Source organism: Rhea pennata, chromosome 7, assembly GCF_028389875.1.
Source record: "Rhea pennata isolate bPtePen1 chromosome 7, bPtePen1.pri, whole genome shotgun sequence".
Lineage (NCBI taxonomy): Eukaryota > Metazoa > Chordata > Aves > Rheiformes > Rheidae > Rhea > Rhea pennata.
The window spans coordinates 6,739,877-6,755,969 of NC_084669.1; the positions used below are offsets into that span (position 1 = coordinate 6,739,877).

At 39.2% G+C, this 16,093-nt stretch overlaps 1 protein-coding gene across 1 annotated transcript in view; it reads left to right on the plus strand.

The window, feature by feature from the left end:
* Window positions 1-1,125: 1,125 nt before the first annotated feature.
* The window catches only part of EIF3A (eukaryotic translation initiation factor 3 subunit A), a 37,004-nt gene continuing 22,036 nt past the window's right edge, over window positions 1,126-16,093 (plus strand). Inside the window, exons 1-7 of the mRNA XM_062580739.1 lie at window positions 1,126-1,278; window positions 5,912-6,102; window positions 6,283-6,419; window positions 11,176-11,339; window positions 12,602-12,801; window positions 13,803-14,011; window positions 15,015-15,186. Coding sequence (XP_062436723.1) covers window positions 1,230-1,278; window positions 5,912-6,102; window positions 6,283-6,419; window positions 11,176-11,339; window positions 12,602-12,801; window positions 13,803-14,011; window positions 15,015-15,186 — 1,122 coding nt within the window. The 5' untranslated portion in view covers window positions 1,126-1,229. The remainder of the gene's footprint in view (window positions 1,279-5,911; window positions 6,103-6,282; window positions 6,420-11,175; window positions 11,340-12,601; window positions 12,802-13,802; window positions 14,012-15,014; window positions 15,187-16,093) is intronic.

Consider the following 16,093-nt stretch of genomic DNA (forward strand, 5'->3'; position numbering starts at 1 on the left):
TACTTAGTCATACTTACTTAAGAAACTGGTGCTAGACTGTTAGGTCTGCTGAGGGTCACAGCTAGTCATGATGTATTATCAGTGCTATTCTACTGGCAAGATCTGTATTTCTGCTGAAAGACTAAAAAGTCCTTAATGTTAAATGCCTTAAATGGAAATTCACACTTCTGGTATTTACTAAGGCAAAACACTCCATTTGTCATACATTTAATTGCTGTTGTTCTACTGAGTATTTTTGCTGTTATAGGACTTTTGATTATAATTAATACACTTTCATAGCTTTTTTTTTTTTTTTTTTTTTTTTTTTTTTTTGCAAATGCCAAAATAGAATTTTTTGATGAGGAAAACAGTGTTATTTCTTGAAAAATGTGCACTGGCACTAGTAGCTATCACGTGTAAACTCACATTACTGCTACTGTGCCAAAGTAAATTCATTAGACTGCCTGAGTTCCTCTGAAATAACTTCCAACATTTTGAAGAATAAAATTTTCATCTGATGAATGAAGACATGGACCCAGAAGAAGGGCCTTTGTGCAATCGCTTAACCACCTCAGAAGTACTACTTCTGAACGGGCTGGACAAATGAACAAATGCTCAGTATGTATAAAGGCTGCTTTGCCAAAATAACCTTCCGTGTTAAAACTATTTAGTTAACGCCAAAGCGTAATTCTAAGTTAGCTTAATGGCTTCATAGGGTGCCACAAGCCAGTCCTCCGACGCGTGCGGCCGGTAACCCGCCCCGGAACACCTCCTGCGGGCACTCCGCTCAGAAAGCGCGGCCGGATCCACCGGAGCTCCCGCACTGCCACCTCCCCACGCAACACGGGCCCGCTCCGGGGCGAGCCGCCGGCTTCACGGCTCCCCGCGCCACGGGTCCCGGCGCAGCGCCGCCGGGGAACCGCTGCCGAAACCAGCCGCCTCAGCCGCGCGCACCGCGCTGTGCTTCCGAAACACGGCTCACGCCGCGGGGCCGCCCCGGACACCCGCCGCCGCCGCCGCCGCCGCCCCGGCCCCGGCCCCGGCCCCGGCCCCGCCGCGGAGCCCTCGGCGCCCACCCCGCCCGCTCCGGCGTAGCTGGAACTTCCGCTTCCGCCGACGTCAGCGCGCGCGCGGGTCACGGGGCGGCCTCCCTTTCCGGCCTCGCAGGCTGCCTGGCTGGGCGCACGGAGGGAGCTGCCGCTGCCGCCGCCCTCGCCCTGTGAGGAGACGCCGCCGCCGCCGCCGCCATCATGCCGGTGTATTTCCAGCGGCCCGAGAATGCCCTGAAGCGGGCGAATGGTGGGTGCGGGCCGCGCCGCGCGCGGCGGGGGCTCCTCCCCTCCCTTCCCCCCCACCCCCATAGCGGGCAGCGTGCGCCGCTCCTCTCCCCCCCCCATCCCCGGCCGGGCCGGGCCGGGCCGCGCCCGCACCGCCCCCCGCGCGCGCCGCCCCCCGGCCGTTAACTGCCCCCCCCAACGAGGGGCCGCGCCGCGCCGCCTTGCCGAGAGGGAACGGCACAGGCCGCGCCGCATGGCGGAGGCGAGGCGAGGCCCGGGCGGCCAGGGGAGCAGGCCCGGCCCCGCCTCCGCCTCCCCGCGGGGCCCCGGGCCGCCCTGCGGGCGAGGGGCGGGCGGTGGGCAGGCCCCGGCGGCGGGGCGCTCCTGCGGCCAGCGCCGCCGCCGGTACGCGCGGTATCGCGGCGACGCCGCCGCCGCTGCCGAAGGCGGCGAAAGGCTCTGCTCGCCGCGGGGCTGGCTCCCCGTGTGTGCAGGGCGCTGCAGCGGCCGTTGGTCCGCTGTGTCCCGCTCGGCTTTTACCTGGGCTCCGGGAGGAGTTCACGCCCGATCTCGTCCCAGGGCGTGCTTTTCCTCGTGGGCTTCGTATTTAATAACCTTACCATTCACCCATTATCGACCTTGGCGAGAAGGCACCTTATTAAACTCTTTAAATGTTATGCAGGCTGAAGCCTTTCAAGTTAAGTGTAGAGTTTTAGCATTACCTTTTTTTAGCAACCTATTTAAGTGGTCAGCAAGAGATCACTTAGAATTCTCATCAATAAAGGGCTGCTTGCAAAATGCAAATTTAAAGACATCCCAAAATTACAGACAATATGTGGATCTTAAAATGACACCTGAAGAAGCTGAGCAGTCTGGGAATTCTATTTAGCTCAGGTATTCCATTTTCTATCAACAAAAAAAGTTAAATAAAATACTAAATATCCTCAAAATTTCTAATTTTAAGTTATTTTTGAAATAACATCTGCCTAAACAAAAGAGAAAATTTGGTCTAGTGTATCCTGTGAGGAAGTTGTATATTTCTTACTGGTAAAGATGTATATGTCAAAGTAGTCTGTACTCTGTTTGGACTTGAAACTTCAGAATTCCCAAGTTTTACTTCCTTGGTGAGCAAGTCACACCAGTCAGTATATCGTACTGACTATAAACTGTTCTTTAAATCTTAGATTTTATTTTCTCTTTCCTGGTTTTGAAGAACAGTGCAAAGTTGCTGTAGATCTGTTAAATTCTAATGAGTTGGAGGACTGGGGAAGAAAAGTGTACTCTTGACAAATAGAAGAAATCTAAGCTTAAGTAGACTGACTAGAAAAAATGACAGCTTTAAACTGCAGAAGCAGCAATCTAGCCATGTCTGAGTATAGTAAAGGGTGAGAAATTGTTCCTAACCTAAATTACATGTCATGGAAACCACTTTAATGTTAAATTCATGTTTCAAAGTTAGGAAACTCAGTGCAGCTTCCTGAGTGTTAGTTTTTGTATTTATACATACAGCTGAAGTCAGCATTTAGATGTGTTTTATGCTTCCTTAATGACCTCAACATACATACAGGATGTTTAGAAGCAAAAAAAAAACAGCTTGAATGATTTTAGATGTGTATTTTTTTAAGAAAAAAATGTTTTTCCTCCCAAACAGCAGATGTAGGTCAAAGCCAACCTGTAGCTATTGTTAGTATCTGCTATTGTTTTGTAGTCAAGGAGGTAATGCAACTTCTGGCAGTTTTGCTGTTGCAGATATTTAGCCTGCTCTGTAATAGTGATATTAGATCATGTGTGACATCTTAGCTAGCTTCTGTAACAACTCATTTTTTTCACATTGAAACTTTAGCTTACCTAAGGGCTTTAGTTAACACTAGATTAGTTGCTTGTGCATATCAGCTAGTTCATGTCCAGTCAGAGCTTCAGTTCTTATTTTTGAATACCTTTTAACATATGTAATGGTATCCATGATATAATGGATGAGAAGGAAAAAAAGGCATTCAGGTAGCTAGCTATTCAGGAGCTAATGCTTTCAGTTACAATTTGTTTCTGTAGCTTACAGTTTCAGCTGTAAGATAAGGTGATGTGTACTGTATTTGACTTTTCAGGTTCACTTTGTACTTTATGAAAATCTTTGTTAAATTAGCTTTAATTATTTCACTTACTGACAAGAATTTGCTTGACTAGAATTAATGAAAAGTTTCAAAACAATTGAATTAATTTTGTACTTTGTCCAGTTGGTTATCAACCACCGAGAATCATGGTTGGAGCAGCCTAGCATTGTTGCAAGAATTCAACTTGCTATTCAGGTTTATTTTCATAAATAAAAGGTTGTAAAGCTGAACAGTAATTGCTTCCAAAGCAGCCTGGAGAGAGAACAGCATCATAAATTACAGGATGGACTATAGCTTTATTAAAACTCTCTTGTGGGTAATTAAAAAAACCTGCTGAACACTGTCACATAGTGATCTTATTTATTTTTAAATGTAACCCTAAACTTCATCTATAAAGGAACAAGTTCATCCTATGCAAGCTCATTATTTAAACAGAATTGCTGAATATGTGGTATTATGATTCATAATTAAAATACCACTGCTGTTTTTGGACTGCAACTTTTAGCCAAGTTTAGCTTCAGTTCTAACATTCCAAATTCTAGAACTCTTGATTATATTTTTTTTTGAAACATGGATGATGAGTGCACAGCAAGCTCCCTCCTCTTTTTGAAGCTCTGTTTGTATGCATGAATGCTATGAACAGGGCCTTGCTTTTCCTCTTTAATCCATTTTGACATTCTTTCTTTAGGAATGTAGTCATTTCTAAAGCACTTCATGGAAAGTATTTCATACTTCTTCTTTTAAGAGTATATTACTTTTTAGTTAAGCGCTGATCTTTAGTTCATTTTTTTTTAATTTTCTCGTTCTCTTTTCTTTTCCCATTCTCGTTCTTAATCTTTTTTGCTTTCTGTTCTCAGCATTCTCCTGTTTTACCTTTGTGCAGTTAAGAATGCTCCTAGTGTATGGCCTGTATAAACGTTGGTAACTGACTGTACTGCTTCAGTCCAAGCTGGGAGGAGTGGCTGACACACCAGAGGGTTGTGCTGCCATTCAGAGAGACCTGGACAGGCTGGAGAGCTGGGCGGACAGGAACCTCATGAGGTTCAACAAGGGCAAGTGCTGGGTCCTGCACCTAGGGAGAAATAGCCCTAGGCACCAGTACAAGCTGGGGGCTGACCTTCTGGAGAGCAGCTCTGCAGAGAAGGACCTGGGAGTGCTGGTGGATGACAAGTTGACCATGAGCCAGCAATGTGCCCTTGTGCCCAGGAAGACTAATGGTATCCTGGGGTGCATCAGGAAGAGTGTTGTCAGCAGGTTGAGGGAGGTGATCCTGCCCCTCTACTGAGCCCTGGTGAGGCCTCATCTCAAGTCCTGTGTCCAGCTCTGGGCTCCCCAGTCCAAGAGAGACATGGAGCTACTGGGGAGAGTCCAGCATAGGGCTACAAAGATGATCAGAGGGCTGGAGCACCTGCCTTACGAGAAACGGCTGTGAGAGCTGGGCCTCTTCAGCCTGGGGAAGAGAAGACTGAGGGGGGATCATATCAATGTGTACAAGTACCTGAAGGGAGGGTGTCGAGGGACAGGGACAAACTCTTTTCAGTTGTCCCATGTGACAGGACAAGAGGCAGTGGGCAGAAACTGAAGCACAGGAAGTTCTGCCTGAACGTGAGGGGGAATTTATTCCCTGTGAGAGTGACGGAGCACTGGACCAGGTTGCCCAGAGAGGTTGTGAAGTCTCCTTCTCTGGAGATCTTCAAGGCCTGCCTGGATGCAACCCTGTTTAACATGCTGTAGGTGACCCTGCTGAGCAGGGAGTTTGGACTGGGTGATCTTCAGAGGTCCCTTCCAACCTTACCGATTCTATGATTCTTTTTGCTCTGGGATCGTTTAGTATATTTTGTACTGAGGAGAACATGTGGTGTATCAAGGATGGGAGTTGCTGTGATGCTGAGAGATTGTGTTAGTAACAGCAGCTACCTAGGGCTGTCAAAAAGACTGTTTTCAGCAACCAGGATGGTGTAAAAAATTACTGCCTCTTTGTTTAGGCTGAAAAGCTGTAAGTTAAACTGTTCTATAAAGTGAATTACTAAACTGGTCCGAATTAATAAAAATAAAATCCAAAACAACTTTGCAGAGTGCTTTTTAATTTTTTTTTTTTTGTCAGGATAAGACTGAAGGTTTGAGGGCAGGACTTGTGCCAGATTCACTTTCATAGTTTGGACCTTGCTAAATGGCATTAGTAGGCACTGTGCTACAAGGCTCATGGTGTATACTCATTGACCTTCTTGATGAAAATAGCTTTATAATTGGATACATGTATTTTATTAATATGTATGAAGCGCTTGATTAAGTACTGATGGATAGACATCTCTATATCTACTTGAAATTCTTATATTAATGGAGGGGTCTGCAGTTGGTTTCCAGGAATGTCATTGAAAAACTGCTACTGCAGTTGCATCTGCCAGCAGTTTTTGTGTGGCCAACTAAATCAAGCTATCAATGGACTTTGGTTAGAGTTGTTTAAATTCCAAAAGTGTACAATATTAAGCATTTAAATCTCAAATGTTTTGGTTTGCAACTCTCCTATTAATTAGACTTTACTTTCAGAATTCCTTGAGGTTGGCAAAAAGCAGCCTGCCCTTGATGTTCTCTATGATGTTATGAAAAGTAAAAAACACCGAACATGGCAAAAGATTCACGAGCCTATTATGCTGAAGTACTTAGAGCTCTGTGTGGATCTCCGCAAGAGTCATCTGGCAAAAGAAGGACTGTACCAGTACAAGAATATTTGTCAGCAGGTATGGCTTTTGAAATGTATTTATGATTTTCAGCATGGTATAGGTCATCTGATAAGACCTAAAAAATAACTAACTAGCCTTGAATTAGAATAAATCTACTTTATAGATGTTCCTGTTTTTATTAAATACATGCTGTGTATTGCAAAGGAAACTATCGTAGATGTTCTGCCGTTGCTGTAGGTGAACATCAAATCTTTAGAGGATGTTGTTCGAGCCTATTTAAAATTAGCTGAAGAGAAAACAGAAGCAGCTAAGGAAGAATCACAGCAGATGGTACTGGATATAGAAGACTTAGATAACATTCAAACTCCAGAAAGGTAGGAGACCTTTCTTTAAAGTGTAAGCCCTTCACAGCAAAATATTTGTGTTTGTAAACTACTGGCATAAAGATTTCTAGATCGCCAATGGATGTTTTGAATTTGAATATATAATAAGACAACAATGAAAACGGCATTGTAACATTTTCGAGTTGAGACTTAACTTGGTTCTTTCAAGTTGCCTTAAAATAATTTCCAAACTTATAATTCTTGAACTATGAAATTCTTCACTGATCTATATGAGCTGTGTGGTGCAGTTAAATCAGCAATGTTAGGAAAATTAATTTATTATATAAATAACAGATCACATTTTCTAAATTTTTTGGTGTGTGACTTTATTTTTGTGCACTTTGTTTTTTTTTAACATAGTTGTATTATAGATAGTATAGTTACGGGGTTTTTAAATGCAGTAGAACTAGGAAACAGCTCGGGAACTTTTAGAAATAATTTTGGAGTGTTGTTTTTTCTTCTGCCACATCTCTTTCTTTAAAGGTAGGAATGAAGTAAAGAATGAAAATGAAAACAATGACTGAGGGAGTGGAGGAGAAGATTCGCAATATTGACAAGTCAGAAGTAGCTGGATAGAGAAACTGCAGACTGGATGTTATACTTAAAGGGTACCTAGTAAGAGCTATATGGATGCAAAATGTTTTCTGATAGAGCACACAGAAGACTTGAGGATTAGAAATGCAGCTGGAAATGACTGTGGATAAGGATATGATGGAAGAGGGAGACTGTGTAATTTCAGTTTTACATGCTAGACTGAAAGGTGAACTGCTGTATGAGGCGGGTGACCCATAGAAATGTGGGACTGCTGGAACAAGCTGGCTAATGGAGGAGACACAGAGTTGAGAAACTGATCTGCTTCACAGAAAATTAAAGAAAAGAAACTAGCAAAAGCAGAAAGTGAATGGGAAAGAAATGGAGAAGCCTCTGTACCCTAGAAGAGAGGAGAAGTGGTGGACAGAGCCAGGGGTCAGTGTGCAAGGAGTATAGATGATGATATATAAGAGCAGGAAGGATCCCTACTCAGAAGGAAGAATAAGAGTTATTTGACTAGCTGCTTTTTAGAGTTGGTTGTGTGGGTGGAGACATCTTTTTAAGTGGACCTGAAGATTGGTCAAAGCACCATGTCCAGAAATGGATAAAATGAATTTCCATAGGTAGAAAGATAGACAGCAGGATAAAGGGAATGTGAATGTATAGGATGAAAGTATAAGAGTAATAAAAATGTGGTAGAATAGCAGTTGCAGTATGTGCCGTTCAGAAAACCAAGAATAAGATTGAAAAGATTGACTGAGACACTAATGATGTTCTAGAGGTGGAGGAAAAAAAAAAAAAAAGGAAAATGGAATTAGTAGCCTGAATTGAACAAAAATCAGTGAATCAGAACCACTATAGAAAAGAAAATAAAAAATAACTACAGTGAGAACTGTTCTGGGAACCGGGCCCTAGCTTTCTAGGGTCTGCTTAGATCTACATAGATGCACATGTAATGTGTTGGACTGTAAACTGTTCATTATCGATTGCTGAACAAATGCTATTAATTATACTAGGGCCAAATTCATTCCTGACTGTGATAATCTTCAGACTTTTTCACCAAATTGTGCATGTGTAAACAAAAGCTGGTGTTATTTTACACTTGCTTAGGTAATTGATAAGATAATAAAGGGTGTAAAAAGGTTCTGAGTGTTATGGTTAATTGGATGGAAAATCATCTAAAGAGGGGAAACAGAAGAACTTGGAAGAATGGAAAAGAGGACTGAACTGATCAGTAAATACATCTACTTTAGCGTATTGACGTTCACTTAGCATTTAGCTTAAGCAAGCAGTGCCAGATTACGGTGTAAGCACTCTCCAGTTACTGGTTTCTTCTCTGCCATAAATGTTGTCAGAATGTTTTGTGGGAGACCTTCCTAATCGGCTTCAGGCAAAGTGAGATCAGCTCAAAGTGCATATATATATCCTTCAAATTAATCTATTGATTTAGGGAATGTTCACATTACCTCTGCTGATAGCGCTATGTATGTGATGCCATCTGCAGAAAAGAGGTGACAGGTGGGGTGCAAATAATGTTTTCAGTCTTTCTAACTGAGTTTGGAAGAAGATACGTGTTCCATATCCTTAAGAAATCAAGAGGTGTGGGGAATAAATTAAAATCTCCGTAAGTCAAACCAAATTAAACCTTACAGAAGATACTAAAAAGACATAAAAAACGCAATACTTTGCATCTGTTTTTTTGTAAGAACGTTGATGCTGGAATAAAAGGGGAGCAGTTTTGGGGAGCAAGGAAATCACCTTGTCTGAGGTGGAGGGAAAGGTCAATTTTCTCTTCGTCTTGAGTGGAAGGATGATTTCTACCCTAGAGTTTTGAAAATACTAGCAGATGAAATTTCAGGTACAATATGAAATAATTCTACTAAAGATGTTGCAGACATCCGTCTATGTAGAGAGTATATTTTTCTCATCATCCCTATGTAAGCATGAGTAGTGGTTTGAACAATTGTGGATTGGTTATCTTGGTCATAACAGCTTTTAGGTCTTTAGAATGACTTTTGAAGGAAGTAATACATGGAGTTAAACATTAGGGGAAAAAAATCAGCACAAGTTTGCCAAAGGGTACATGTCATCAGATTAATTTGGTAGTTTTTTGGGTAACTGAATTTTTTAGATTCAAGAAATGTCAGAGAGCTAACCTGAGACAAAATAAAGCTGATGATACTATGCCATAAGGGGTGTTTTCAGTTGAGTTGGAAGGTGACTAAGATGTTTCTTAGTGAGAGACTGACAACATGCAGCGATGAAAGGAGAGATGAAGTAGGAAGAATTTTACTGTGAATTCTTTGAAGAAAATCCTGGCATAGAAACTAGAGAAGTTTACAGAAGATAAAAAAATTGGCAGAAACTGTCAAAGTGGAGGACATTTGTCTTGTGTAGGTGACCATGAGGAATGGAGTTACAGTAGTCAAATAAAATTCATAAAGATATGGAATAGAAGGCCATAGATTAAATGTTAACTGTAAGACTCTGGTATAAGAGGGCTGTTCACTTGTTACAAAAAAATGAAAAGGTTATAATACTGTCCTTAGTGGCTGTTTCTGGATGACAAAGCCACATGGCAATGAAAAGGCAATTTCAATACTAACATATTTCAGGTGGTATACTCTGTTGAAGACCAAGATCTAAAAAATCTAGTCTTAAAAAAGATCTGAAGAGGCTATTGAATCTTTCCATCTACACTGAGTCATGATAAATTGTAATTTAAAGGCTTCCTGATGGCATTGTCTAACCTGCTCTTTAAATCCTTCAATAATAGCAATTCCTCAACCTCCCTTGCCAATCCGTATTTTGATATTTTATTGTCCTCAAGAATAAAAAGTTACTCTCAATGTCTAATTGAAATAATCTTTGTTGCAGAGGAATCTCATCAATACCTAGACATTGGAGATTGACTGACTGACTCTTCCTTTCCTTGTTACTCTTTTATGTATCTGATGTCTAAAAAATGTCTCAGTCATTTCTTCAGATGAACCATTTGAGTTTTCAGTGGTTTTTGTTCATGTTTTCTAGACTTCTTGCTTTTCTTTTTCTCTACGTTCTCTGCTTGATTTGTTGGGGGAGTCACTGGTGAAATTCCATCTTTAGTGGAATTAGAACTGGAAGCAATGTAGCAAAAAGTAGTTAGAGAGTTAAAAGAATTGAGAGTTGTTATTAGAAGTTGAGTTCAGAAAGGGTTTTTAAAAATGAAAGCTGAGAGAAGGTAAAGATGCTTCTTAATTTTATCTTTGGCATGAGTGGGGAGACGCAGGACTACATAGCGTAAGGGATAATGTTGGTGGTAACAGTGAATTTGTCTTAGTAACTCAGGAATTCTTTGCAATTCTTTATTTTTTGTGAACAACGGAACGTAGAATGAGGGACCAGTAAAAGCAGAATTGTCAGATCTTACTTCTGACATTTTTAGCAGACCATTTTTTTCATATCAGAATTTTAAAAGGATTTCATACTTCTAATGTGAATGTGTTGTTGTTACCAGTGTTTAAGCATTTAGGAAAAATAGTTGGTTGAAGTGATGGCTGGAGGGATTTTTATTAGTTGAGCAGTGAGAAAAATTGACATTTAGTGTGATTGGCCTACAGTTTGTTACTGACAAAATTTTAACTCAGTTCATCTTTTTCTGTTTTTAATAAAAGGTAGAGGGTGTGTTGAACTGTTTATATGTGACAGAGGCCTTTTTGGGGAGGAAATGCAAATCATAAGGTGATGGAATATCTGATTTCCGCTGTGTCATATGTCAACAAGCTCAAGTGAGCTCCCTCTAGCACTGCGGGTGACTGAAGAAGGAAATTTCAGCAAGCAGGAAAGTATCTGAGTAGATAATGATATTTGAATCTAACAGAATAACAGTCAGCTGCTGCTGACTGCTGCTCTCACCTGAGGGAAGGTGAGAATCCCAGAGTTAGTTTCCTTTGGCTTACTCATGTGAAGGACACGCAGACCCCTGAGCCCTCTGTTATCTCTGGAGCATGTATGTGTCAGTCCGTATACAGGGGCCTAAGTTTGAAACTTAGCAAACAAGCAAAGATACCTTTGCATCCTTTAAAGGAAAAGTTTAAGGAACTAATTTGAAAATAAGCAGTAGATTTCTTTTCAGATGTTCAGATTCCTTTGGTCTCATCTTAGATCCTGAAAAACTGGAATTCTGGGGAATAAAGTACTTCCTTGTTTTTAATCCGTCCTCTCCTCTCAATTGTAGTGTTCTTTTGAGTGCTGTGAGTGGAGAAGACACTCAGGATCGTACTGACCGACTACTTTTGACACCTTGGGTTAAATTTCTGTGGGAATCATATAGACAATGTTTGGATCTTCTCCGAAATAATTCCAGAGTGGAACGTCTGTACCATGATATTGCGCAGCAAGGTAAGTTAAAAAGATGGAAGCCAAAGTATAATGAGATTTAGAACGCCGATGTTATATATTGTAAAACTACAAAATTGCAAGTTATTTTTATTTAGATACTGCCTCAGAGTTGAAAATACGTTAATTTCTTACATGTGTGTATGTATGCACATCATATTCTTAAAATTATAAAGGTTCCCTAAAATTAGTGTGGTTCTCAATCTTTTCATGTAAGAAAACATTCAAGGAAAAGTTATTTTTTCCTGACTATACTGACATTAAGAATTGGTAGTGCTGTGTCTCTTATTTTCTGTTACTTATTGATCAAAATTGTCTTGTCTTGTTTTTGCTTTATCTGGAATGACAAATGTGCTTTCCACTGATGTATGCTATATCAACTGAATTCAAGAGCTAGCATGCATAAATGGGTACTCTAAAATTACCATAAGCTATACATTTTGAAACAGACATAACTTAGGAAAACACTATTTGGAAGATAATAGGAAATGGTTTCATCTGATTCTTTCTAGCATTATTCTGCAAATATTGAATTAGTAAGAACAGATTCTTCTGTGCTGTTTGTGGCAGATTTTTTTTTTTTTTTTTTTTTTTTTTTTTTTTGGATAAGAGATGAGTGGAAAAAATTTTCCTGTATGTATACCACTTGGGGCTCTGTATTTTTTTAAAAAAGAGGCTGTTATATTTTTTTACTGGACTCAAATTGTGCAAGTACATTAGGAAAGGTGACGGTCAGATGAGTTCTAGATGCCTTCGTCTCCATTTTTTTCTGAAAGCTTCATTTAGCTTACCATATTTAAATGACTTGAGACTTTTTCCCCACATTTTACAGAATCGGAGCCTGAGTTCCTGATAGCCACAGAATTTTATTTGCACTAAGTTCAAAATAAAAACAAGAAACCTTGCTTAAATTAGAGCATTTTAAAGAGATGCATTGAGCTTAATTATGTAGAAGCACATCGATTTTTTGAGGTCAGGATGTTAGTGCTCTGCATTGTCAATTAATTATACGTGAGAGTTGGATTATGTCTTTGTATTATATATATAATACATATATAATATATATAGATAATATATAATATATAATTATCTATATATATATAATATATATAATTATACATATGTTTTTTATATATATATATTATGTCTTTGGACTATAAATTAAGATCTTCAAATATATTAATTTTAATATTTGAATGCCATTTAGGATTATAGTGAAATCAACATTGGTTAACATTCCTAATTTATATTGTTCGTTTTTGCAGCTTTTAAGTTCTGCCTACAGTACACGCGTAAGGCTGAGTTCCGTAAACTCTGTGATAACCTGAGAATGCACTTGGGGCAGATCCAGCGTCATCACAACCAAAGCACAGCAATCAACCTCAACAATCCTGATAGCCAGTCGATGCACTTGGAGACCAGGCTTGTGCAGCTTGATAGTGCTATTAGCATGGAACTGTGGCAGGTATGCAGCAGGGCTACTGTAATCACAGCGTAATCTTCAGCTTCTCCAGAATCTTTCCGCTCAAGTCATGTTTCATGCTATATACTCCTTGATAAAGATAGGATTATAGCGGAAGAATAAAATTTATATATCTGGACTGTGATACTACATGCATACTGAATATTTAAAGTCTGATGTTCCTAGAATTGCTGTTTTCACATAGCATTTCAAAGCAAGCTTCTGCTGGTAGTATTTAATAGTGAAGTGCTTGAAGTCTGTTGAAGCTGTGAAAGTGAAAGTTGTATGTCTTCTCTTCTGACATTTTGTGTTCCCATGAACTAGGTCACTGAGAAGTAGCTGGTAAACAGTAAAGTCTGTTAGGTTGGGGCCCCAGTACTGCTTTTTGAAGAATGCTAATGTCTACCCAGTGAGAGTACTGTCAAGGAAACTTCTCCAAGATGTACTTTTCTTTTGGAATCTTTCTAATGTCAAATTAGTTCAAAATACAGAGATGTGATTTTTTGTTTTTGTGAATCTGGAGAACTTTCTCTGTTGCATAATTTCCGTTTTAGATGCGTAAGTAATTGCATGTAAGACATTTCTAAGATGATTTTGTATGTTTTTAGGGAAACTGCTCATTTTTGTTCACAAACATGCTTTATACAGAAAACGGTGAAAAGCTCAAATAGCAGATGTAGTCTGAAAATTTCTGATATTCTGAGAATTTTCTTGGTTTTTAGCTTGAAAAACTGAAATAATTCAATTTGCAGAAAATTATCCAAATTAAATAATCTTTAACAAATTGTCACAGGTGAAATTAAATTATTTGCATTTACTGCGGATCTCTTTATTAGTGGGAAATACTTGATTTCATCAATGTAGATGGCAAAGCTGATGTTCTCAGCTTTTAGAGGCACTTATGTATTATAGTCATATAAAAGCCTTCAGAGAATGCATATTTTTCACTCTTTTGGCAGTTGCAAATAACTTCCTTGAAGTAGTGTATTTGTTTCTTTCTTTAGGAAGCTTTTAAAGCAGTGGAGGATATTCATGGGCTATTCGCACTGTCAAAGAAACCACCCAAACCACAGCTGATGGCAAATTACTACCACAAAGTTTCTACTGTTTTCTGGAAATCAGGAAATGCTCTTTTTCATGCATCCACACTTCACCGACTTTATCACTTATCAAGAGAAATGCGGAAGAATCTCACACAAGAGGAGATGCAGAGGTGGGGAAGGATAGTTAATGTGATCATAGATTATATTTTTAACTTCTTAAGTTCAAAAATAAATTGTACCCCCAATTAAATTGTACTGCCATATCGATGGCATATGCTTGGGTGTAAGCAGATTTGCTTAAAGTGGCCAGTACTGATTGTCCCCCCAAAAAATTTAGAGCAAGAAGGATATTTTGCAAAGCTACAGTGTAAGTAAAGTAAACAACGGGATCGCCTGAGTTAAACTTCCTTTTCTGTCACTGTCTGGAAATCAAAGCAAGTTAATAGGTGTCTGTGTTTTGTTTTTTTTTTTTTTTGCAAAATGGCTAGTATAAACTTTTCCTGAAAGATAATATATACAGGAGTGTATGAGTTCTTAAGACAAATAAACTTTGGTTTTTTTGGTGATAAGTATGATATTGGCAAGGCTTTTCAGCCATGCAGGATTACTGACTGCATTAACCTCTGAAGTTCATTTACAGGCCTTTATAGAGTCAGAATGTGGTGGGAGTAAGTATTCTGTGGAACTTCTTAAATTCTTGCTCATCTATGCGCTGATGTCAAAATTTAAATATATCATTTGCGCTGTAACATCAAAAAATACATCCAACTTTTTCAGTAATGTTTAAAAGTCAGTGCAATTAGAATGATTTCTATGAATTTGCAGGTAAAATAAGTCTGAAAAGTCTCTGCTTTCTATTGTTTTAATTATTTTGTAATATCTTGATATATACAGTGGCGTCTTAGGTTTCTTATTCTACACATATGTATGTACATGTGTACACATGCGTACACACAAGTAGTAAAAACATGTTACCAAAATCTCTGAGTACTGAAGAACACTTCACACTGTTCTCTTACTGCACAGATGTCATCTTTTCTGTTATTGCTGGTATTTTTACAGTTTTTCAGCATCAGTGCTACTTGTTCCCCATTCTTGAATTAGTGTGTATATGAAAAAGAAGTAATTACTGTTCTTATGCATTTCATATTTGTGGTTATATTTTGTCAACAGAATGTCTACTCGAGTCCTTTTGGCCACTCTGTCGATTCCTATAACTCCTGAGCGAACTGATATTGCTCGCCTTCTGGATATGGATGGAATTATTGTTGAAAAACAGCGGCGTCTGGCAACCCTGTTGGGTCTTCAGGCCCCACCAACACGTGGCAGTCTTATTAATGATATGGTACGTAGTGACACTTGGGTGAGAAGCTTTTGAATAGTGAGTTTGTTTTCCTTATAGAAGCACTGCATTTAGGTATGAGGCATCAGTTTGAAAATAAAACAGCCTTATGATTAATTATATGACTTATGCTATAGTATGAAAATTTCAGATCTGTGAGAAGGACTGTTTGGTAAGAGCAGCAATAAAGAGGCCTGAATCTTGGTGTGAAGTAAAGGTTAACATTCAGTGTTGTCCAACATATTAACCAAAAAACAGATGTCTTTGAATCTTTTAGAGGCTCTCTGGAAAAAGTTATATTTGTGTAGAAAAAGAAAAGCTAGAACTTTGTTTTTTCTTACGCTAAGGGGAAGTGTAATTAATTGAACATAAGTTTTTTCTCTTTTCAGTTTTAAGTAATTTTGGGGAAGAGTAGAAAGGTCAGGTACCAAATATTGGACAGTAAGGACTTAAGTAGTTACGAAAAATCTCTTGCCTAACTTGAAGAAATACTAGTCGTAGCTGTCTGCAGACCCTTCTAGATGCATATGTGCCTGAAACTTATATTTGTAGTTCATTTTATAGTTTGTGTTTATTGGCCTTCTGGGAGTTCTGCAGTTTATCTTAGAAACAGTTTAAAAGTTTAAAGTTTACTTGTGAACTGAGATACTTGTTTTAGTTCAGGTGTAGGCCTAAATCTACAGTAGGACAGTAGGTCTTCATTTGTGTTTTAGAAATTTGTAATAAGTTGAGAATGATGCGCTAGTCTAAATATTTTCTTGTTTGTGTTTTTTGTCTACTTTTCCATTTGTAAATGAAGACAGTTAAATCGTGTAACGTAGTTATTGTCAGTGTAATTAAGAGTGTTTTGTATCTTAACAAAAAGTGTCTTGTATCGAAAGGTACCACGTGCCTTTTTAACTTGAATATA